Source organism: Strongylocentrotus purpuratus, unplaced genomic scaffold (genome assembly GCF_000002235.5).
Source record: "Strongylocentrotus purpuratus isolate Spur 01 unplaced genomic scaffold, Spur_5.0 spur5_scaffold_12, whole genome shotgun sequence".
In the NCBI taxonomy this organism is placed as follows: Eukaryota; Metazoa; Echinodermata; class Echinoidea; order Camarodonta; family Strongylocentrotidae; genus Strongylocentrotus; species Strongylocentrotus purpuratus.
Window position 1 is genome coordinate 5,875,560 of NW_022145597.1, and position 9,320 is coordinate 5,884,879.

General features: G+C 36.7%; 1 protein-coding gene across 1 annotated transcript; it reads right to left on the bottom strand.

Annotated features, from left to right (window-relative positions):
- Window positions 1-498: 498 nt before the first annotated feature.
- On the bottom strand, window positions 499-7,018 carry LOC100892418 (phospholipid scramblase 1). Its single transcript, XM_003724421.3, has 7 exons — window positions 6,608-7,018; window positions 4,028-4,102; window positions 3,475-3,667; window positions 2,981-3,092; window positions 2,303-2,399; window positions 1,293-1,351; window positions 499-800 (listed from the first exon to the last, which is right to left on the bottom strand). The coding sequence occupies exons 1-7, from the start codon at window positions 6,816-6,818 to the stop codon at window positions 774-776; spliced, it is 774 nt and encodes a 257-aa protein (XP_003724469.2). The 5' UTR covers window positions 6,819-7,018; the 3' UTR covers window positions 499-773.
- Between the last annotated feature and the right edge of the window lie 2,302 nt (window positions 7,019-9,320).

A 9,320-nucleotide genomic window follows, 5' to 3' on the forward strand; every position in this document is an offset into this window, starting at 1 on the left:
CATCCTGACACTAACATGGAAGCCAACATGAATTAATAAATTGATACGCAAAATAGCAAATACACTGTACAATGTTAGCGCATTGAAAAGCAGAGGGAAAATATGGAACATCAAAAGACAGAGCGGGTCAGCATCACAAAATTGCAAAGACATTAGAAATTATTTCAAGCCCCTATTGTATGCCCCACGAAAATCATGCTCGGACCATGTACAGTTAAACCTGCTTTAGCGACTACCTGTTTATAAAGACCACACTTTTGTGTTTCTCTTCAATATGGTTTCTCATTGGAACTAAGGACCACCTGCCTATAAAGACCACTTTTTATGTTCCCTTGAGTGATCGTTATTGACAGGTTTCTCTGTAATACGTTATTGTGTTTGCCGGTTGCAACAAGTGATTAATACGGCTATTAAAATAGGCCATTTTTCATTATGTAATCAATAATGTAATGCATAAATCTTTCTTGAGCGCCTCGTTAAAAATCATTTCATTCACTTGTTTACAAATAATTGTATTTCAAAAGTCTAATGCGGATTGCATGGGCAAGCCATAATGTCTGTCCCTGGCAGCAACTAATGAATGCTATGCTATTTATGCATTCAATTTGATTACATTAAGAAAATGGCCTGTTGCCTTTCTAGGTTTTAATGTTTATGCTTGCTATTACACGCATTCTTTCGTTCAAGGCAAATTCTGATTTGTTTCTTATAGCTTTTTCCTCCGTATAAGTTGTCTAGTTCTGTTTTGCTCTAATATAGTCCATCTTCCATCATCAAGTCATCTCAAAGAACATGTAGTCCTGAAAAGTGAAAATGAGAACAAAGTTAAGAATGTTATAAGCTGAATGATTTCGCGGGATATTACGTTTACTGGACTAGGTTTCATTTTTGTACAGAGTAATCGAGATACCAAAATCAAGCAAAAGGTTATTTTTAATTTGGTAAAAAAGACATATCGAATTTTCAAGCAGGATAACTGTAACAGATTTTATAAGAGATGGCACAAGCTTAACGAACAGACCGGTTGAACAACATGTTAAGCATATCGTTTATTAAGGTTGTTCCTGACTGTAGAGACAACCCGAAAACTTCACGATGCTTGCCTGACATAGCAACACGTAATGCATGCAGTCTGGATATCAAGTATTTATTTATTTATTTTTTATTTCCGTTTCATTTAAACGGGGTTGCCCCGTCAGTATTCAAAGTACTGTTTTCCAGGTGGCCCTGTAAACAAATGCAATGACACTATATGAAGGGATAATGTGTGATGACTAAGAAAGCGCACTTACGACTAAAAAGGCTGATCCAAGAAGTAGTCCTTTGGTTTGGAGATCAGTTCCTGATGGGACTGGGTGAATAAAGAATATAAAAAAATATTGTAAAGGAAAGGAGAGAGGGAGTGAGAGAGAGAGAGAGAGAGAGAGAGAGAGAGAGAAAGAGAGACAAGGACAGAGAAAGAAAAAAAAGAGAGAAAGAGAGAGAGACGAAGAGAGAGAGGGGGAGAGAGAGAGAGAGAGGGAGAGAGAAGAGAGAGAGAGAGAGAGGGGGAGAGAAGAGAGAGAGAGAGAGATAGAGAAAGAGGGAGAGAGAGAGAAAGTGAGAAAGAAAGCTAGACAGACAGACAGGTAGACAGACAGAGAGAGAAAGAGAGATGAAATAGGGAGGATGGACGGAGGAGGGAACGAGAAAAAGAAATTAAAGGGTACAGACTTCGAAGAAACGGGTACGGTATAACTAATGTAATGTACTGAAATTAAGGAATACTGATTAAAAACATTAAGGGAAGGATCTCTAAACATACTCTCTATAGGACAGTTATCCTTTTTTATGTTGCAGGCTTTTTAACCCACTTTTTCCAGCAAGACAATCACCGATCGCAATCAGCTTGCCAGAGTCACACCATCATATCCTTCTGAACCGTCTCCCCATTTTGCACCTGCCCGGCTGCCCGTCTGCTCTTGGTTGTCATGGTTACACATTCTACGTTTAGATTTGTTTGCGAGGTTACCTGTATAGATTCAGACTTTCAACTAGCTCTTTGTCGCAAGCACTGTCGGTTTAACAATACCACTTTCATCATAATGTTTATTGTATAAAAAAAGAAAGAAAAAAAAGCGGTTTCTGTCATATGCATTTGTAACATTCTAAGGAACATTATTTGCGTATGCTCTACTGGTATCTCTGCATTCTCCTCAGTTATAAGATTACCAAAAGATTTGAGACAATCAGATTTTGCGAATGATTAAAGAAATTAAATTACAGATTTTTGAATTAATAGTGAAATCTTCTCAATGCTCACAGTTTAGAACGAAGAACTCATGGTCCATGTTTGTGTTATGCTTTCGCCCTCCCCAGCGTTTGGTGACTGCACCCTCCTCGCCATTTCGAGATAAAATCTGTTGTAGGAAAGAAAGATTATAATAAATCATATAATATCATATGATAAGATGATAATGAGAACTGAGTATTATCATTAGAGTCACATCTAAACATTATGTTAGATCCATTTTGAGATATATAGAGAGAAATAGACAAAATAACAATAATATAATTATTTTTATGAATATACAATAGGGTATCAAAATTGCCCCTATGTTGAATTTTTCGAAAATAGTTGCAATGGTGTTAAAAACATACATTCAACCAAAAAATTGATAGCGATTACAGTAATAATATGCAAAGTGATCTAATTATGCCGGAGAATTACAAAGTCATTGGCATTATTTATTAATGATAAATCTACAACATGCTATTTCATTTTAAGCCGTAATGATACATGTAGGTCATTGATATGCCTATACCGGCCACTTTTCGTATGTACCGCCATTCGAAAGAGGTCATTTTTTTAATTTTTTTAAAATATTTTTTTAATGTGTTGGGGAGGGGGGGGGGGGTTGGGGCTCTTAACCACCCTCCACTATTCACTGATACCTTTTATACCTGACCATACGGAGCTCTATCACGATTGCATACTTACCGATATATCGATATTAGTACAACATCTGCACGGGCAGCATGGTGATTCCATACCAGCGATTCGATGACCATTACGATTGATTATCGTGAACACCGCCCCACATAGTGACCAACTGATCCACAGATAATATGAAGAATAAAAAGCCAATTTATGTAATGATATGAATAAATAATAATAAACTGTATTTCTGTAGCGCATAACATCGCAAATGCAGTATTCATACACTTTTAGAAATAGAAAAGGGAAAGGAGCAATATCTTTTTGGATCATAACGACACTGATAAATTGTTTTACACAAACTATTTTTCTGATAAAATAGTCCTCAAGCCTTGAAGAACGGCAGTTGGAATATCTATATTATGTAAACATTTTTGGACATGGAGACCATATCCCCCGCGCTTACGATATTTCTTTTAATTTGTAATGATTTTGTTGTTGGCGTTCTTGATCTTAAAATTAAGAAATGCATGTTATATCAAAGAAATAATGTTTACTTTTGTTTGGTGTAGCCGAGTACATAGCCCCCAGGCGTTTGTACCATGGACTTCATAAGACAGCAGGGGCAGCAACATGCATCACATCGATGGGGGCGTACTACCTGCAATATTTCTTCACTTTCTGCATTCTGTATCGACATACGAAAAGAACGGGCGGGGCCGCACCAACATCGGCTGCAACAAGTTGTTTCTGAATGGGTGGAGGGGGAGAGGAACATACATAAATATATACATACATAGATACATACGGATATACATGCATAGGCTACAAAGGGACAATCGACATACGGTTTAAAGAGTTAACATGATTTTTGAGAAATCAATTCTAGGGAAATTTCAATACATGAATTAAAATCGACGTTTACTGCCCCCCCCCCCCACCAAAAATGGGTAAAAATGTGAAAGAAAAGAAGAATCGAGGACTGGTGACCTTTTTAAAATTACCTTTTTGCTTGTCAAGGATATTTTCACATGCTCCCCACCCCCCCCCCCCCCTCCGCTGATTAAAATTTATAAGCGAAAGTTAGTATTACACTTCGAATGTTCAAACCTTCAAAAGCATTGAGTAACACGTCTCCCTCTCTTGTTACTAAGTGGTAGGCATTACTCCCGGTACAGCTCGAACCTGCAAGGCGAAACAATCAAAGACAGATTTACAGTGTTGACCATGAAGTTGGAATATTATTTTCTTTATCTTGAAATGTTATTTTGAGTTATTTTTGATAGATAAAACTTCTTCTGAGAATTTAAGTGATCAATATGAAGAGTCATAGAGATTGATCAATCAAGCTATCTATCAAAGATAAACCATATTGTCACATTCAATGTTTTAATGAAAAGGGATAAAAACAAAATTATTCACCTCTAGGCCTATTGGCAACAGTGTTTACGAAATTGTATGATTTTCCATAAATGTTAGTTTGACTTCTAATCTATGCAAGTATATTGAATGATGGAGTAAATCTTTTAGGTCTATGCATAATTATAGTAATTTAGAACGTTGCTTCCATTATGTACACAAACGTCCTGTAAAATTTGAAGAAGAAAACAAAATTCACGTTTTTTCCCCGTTGAAATCATGGACGTGTAGATGAGGTCTATGCAGCAACAAAATAATCATCAACTGTTTGACCTAAATAAAGTATCACGAAATTCTTCCCCTATTTTTCTGTAAATTGTTATTTTGTTGATGAACAGACCTATATACAGATTTAAATGAATCATTATGCATTTGCATGTTATGGGGCCACATATGAAGCTTTAATCATACGATCGCTCACAGGGATATATTTTAATGAATCTGTGTGGGTTTGTTCCATGCTTTATTTATTTTAACACAGCATTATATTGGTCACTGAAATAAACACAAAAGCCAGAAACAACGAATTGGTTTTGTGTCCTCTCCTGCAGTAAAGTAGTGGTTGTAATACATGCAAAGCTAGCGTATTCGATCCCCGTGGAGATAACCGCATTAAACATTGCAATGGGTTTTAATACTGTTGAAACGCTTTCAATCAAATAAAGTGTCCGTTGCTAGTCAACGCGATGTTTTGCTTGTCAAATATTCATGCTCCCAAGAACACCGCAGCTAGAAACGCATTGTAAACTTGGCCTGTGCATGCAATACTCGTAGAAGGCTATGTTTATTTTCGCTAAATGACAAATGAAATCTACGCCCAAGGTTCAGTCGTGTACATGAAATAATACAGAGAAAAGTGACTTCGTATGAAATCGTCTGGAAATCATCTCCATTGAATATGAACTTGTGAAGGTTGTAATAATACGATAAAATGTTCAGTTTTTACTAGTGACCTTTCTGTCTTAATTGATTGGCGATTCACTAAATTGAGATTGTCACAATTGTCCTTTGGCAAGGCATTAATCTAATTTTGTCACCCCATACCAAGGAGAGAAATGGACCTGGTAGGATGATGAAAGCCCTCATGGTGACCTTATGGTAGGAATACTCCTTAGGGAGTGGAGATGGTGCACAATGTGTTTAAATGAATTTGATGACCGGGGTAATGATATCTGCTAGGCGGTTAGAGACTGCATTTCGCTTTATATATTAAGCGTTATATAAATCCGGATTATTATTACCATATTTTCCTTTACTCAAAATTCACAGTATGACAAGCACTGAAAGGGTTTAGATATTAACATGTTGAGGTTTAAAAAACACATTTTGTGGAATAAAGAAATCAATAACAAAATGTGAGTTGAGTGGTGTCAATGTAAGAGATTTCCACATTTGTTAATGGGTTTAGAAATAATGTATCTTAGCCAAAATACTCATTTTGTTTTTTTGATTGACAATTTTTTTGGATTGTTTTCCTTCGATCAATGCAACCATTGCAATCCTGATAATCAACTGGCTCGTTATCAATATATTAATGAATAGAGGATTGATTAATAAAGTCAAGATCAATGATACACCTATATCCAGAAATTTTAGATGCCCCACTGCTATATACTTTATTTGAATACAAAAATACAAGAGTTATTTAAATTTTCTCAGTGCGCCTGCAAACTAGGGGATGATGCATACACTAGATTTTGCACCAAGATGGAAACATAACTAAAACAATTTATAAAGTTTCGATTTTTAGGACAACTACCACCTGGAAAACAAGCCCTAGTATACTTTGGATAAGGACCGCTTGGAAAGCTATTCATATGGAAATAACCTTCGAAAGACTATCCTTAGTATAAGGTAAATCATCGCATCCCTATCAACAACACGAAAATGGAAATGATCACTACGGGATTCTTTTGGAAGGGAGTAGTTTTTTTTAATTTTTTATATAGGGTACAAAATTGTAATTGTCCCCGAGGATATTTGTCACGGGGGGGGGGGGTGTAGTTGTTCAGGGTATACCCAGACGTTGTGTGTCCGGACATTTGATTTAATATGCTAATTTGAAGAAGTTTACAAGCAATATTTCATAAATCTTTCAATAGTTATGTTAAACAATATTATTTCATATTACAAAGGATAAAAATTGATGATGGTTAGTGCAAAAGTAGTGTTTTTTTTGTAAAGCATCTGGACACACAAACTCCATCATACTTGTCCTGAAGTAGTTGTCCGGGGGCATTGAATTGTCCGTATACCCAGGTTGTACCTTACCAATTGTTTCCAATGTCTGTCTGATGTTAATCTCATCGACACCCTGAAGATCCTGTAGGGCCCTCTGGATTCTGCGATTGTGATTAGATGCAGAACCCTCCTTGGAAGAAGAAGAAGGTGTAGCCCAGTTACGTAACTCAATCGAATCCGCATCTCCGTGCGGCTGCTTCGTAACGATAGCTTTGCGCCTTCCATTTGTTGTTTCATCCATTTTAATAAAGATTCCTTTGCAGATTATATGATGATAGATTAGTAAGTACCGGGACAAATAAAAGATAGATACAGCTCGGAAGATCGAAAGGTCAATGATGAAATATACGAAAAGGGATCATGTTAGACAGCGAAAGGGGGAGATAGGTAGACTAGTAGATAAATAGATTGATAGATAGCGGGATAGATACGTAGGTAAGAAAGAAGATATATATATATATATATATATATATATATATATACAATATGTAGATATAGATTGACGAATAGAGAAGGGTGAAAGATAACCAGATTATCTAGAGAAGGAGAGGAAGGGAGAGGGAATGAGAGAAGTAGATTGAGAAAATGAGAGAGTTGTAGCGAATAGGGAGGGGGAGCGAAATGATACAAAATAGTTATATTAAAATAAAAGTCCCGGTGATCACTTTGAGTCCGATAATTCTATACTTTAGTTGTCCAGCATTTCGTCGTCATTCACCATTCCGTTCCGCCATAATTATAGCAAGTTATTAAATGTTAATGCACCTAAGTCTTCGCGCAAAGTCACTGTAACAGTAATTGGGTCATGGTAATTCACGTGCACTAGAAATGTCAGTAATCCTTCGATGAAAGTTATTCCAAAGTAGATTTCCGTTAGATGTTCTCATGCATAATTTCATCCCAAAATATGCAAGCTTCTACTCCAGCTGAATATAAGAATTAAGACTAGGCTATCTCAATAACTTTATTAGGAAGGATGAGATTTGCTGGGAGCTTTGATCGCAGTATTATAGTGGATGTTGCTGGGTGCGTTCCTTGCCTAAAGCGTCGTTGCTAAAAACATCTCGAACTATGCAAATCATAAACTATTGTCAAGCTTGTTTGCTTGTCATCAAGATAAATTTGAGGAGAGGTCCTGCGCTCATAGCATTCTTCGCGTACGCGTCATGTGGTTACCTCGGTTATTGGCTGAATGCTTGAAGGAATGTGAGCAAGGTAAATATTGAACTAAAAAATAGATCAAAACACTTAGCTAGTAACGCATATGGGTAAACTAGTATGTGCATCACGTAAAGGATTGGACGAATAGCCTTTAAAAAATATTTCATTGAAAGAATGAGAAGCATGTTGAAGATAGCGATGATACATAGATTATGTGAATGGGGGAAATTACATGTAATCAAACGAACAATATGATTAATCACGCCAGACAATGAAACCAAATGAAATAAAAGATTTTAAAAAGAAAACAAGAAACAAGTGAGAAAGGAAAGAGAAAGATACACAGAGATGCCTCTTTATCCTCTACAAAACTAAACATTATTCATAATCATTTACATAATCGGGCAATGGTACTGGGTGTGCATAAGAACACAGAATAACCGTTACTTTTGGACATTTATCACGTTACACCTCTGTGACTTTAACAGATCATAATTATCAATAATCAGTGGTAATGAAATATAGGTCATCAGTACGCACGTATAGACGAATAGGAGAATAGCAGATAAATCAAGTTTGCAGTACATGTACGCAATCAATAGGAACGTGAAGATTTCTTTCGTTGGCCTATGAAGAGGATGACACAGTTAACGATTTTAGGGGATTTCCCCGGGTCATTGCACTTTTGTCCCTCAAAATTATCATGACGCGCGAAGATAGTACTGTGCGCGGTGACGTAACAATAGGCGCACATGTTACTTAGTGACAGACATGAACGCGCAATGAATGTAAACAAAGCGGTTTGACTCGGCACGACAAATACAACGTGAGTGAGAACACTGATCAAGCAAGGAGGTGGATGAAATCTAAGAATATTATCCCAAGAACTGTCGATTTGTTCTTTTGAAGAACATTATCATGGGAGTAGGACAAAGCAGAATCGGACCCAAGATTCCTGAAAGTGACGACATCAGCTTTAAGGTAGGCTGTCTTGACCTTTTTTTCTTCGTAGGACTAGGAATGATTGATGACAATGTCCATGCATGGTATTCGAATCGAGGAATGGTGTTGATGGTTGATGGAGATGAAGTTGGTAGATCTAGGTCTAGGAAGATGATGATGATGATGATGATGATGGTAGTGATAATGAACAAACAATTGTTATAGGGATGGTGATAACATAAAAATATCCCCTGTAAAAGGCTGTAACTGTAGTGTAAGGGCATAGTAAAATCGTCGACGTAAGTCTAGATCTAAATCTAGATCATGATTTTAGGCCTTTACTTATTTTACTTTAATACACGATGTTGTAGGTCTAAGCCTGTTCATCGATCCAGGATTCTTCCATGGTTACTGCTATTTGTAGAGGGAGGAGATTATGTAGGCAACAGTGACAGTTTTATTTTTATTAAGCATACGGACACAAAATAACGCATCAATAAGATATGGTGACGATGGTGGTGATGATAATGATGATTATGATGATGATTTTGATAATGATAAGGATGACGCTAGTGATTAGGGGGATTCCAGAAATGTCTGTACGACGTGCATAGAATCGCCCATAAGATGATGAAGTCAG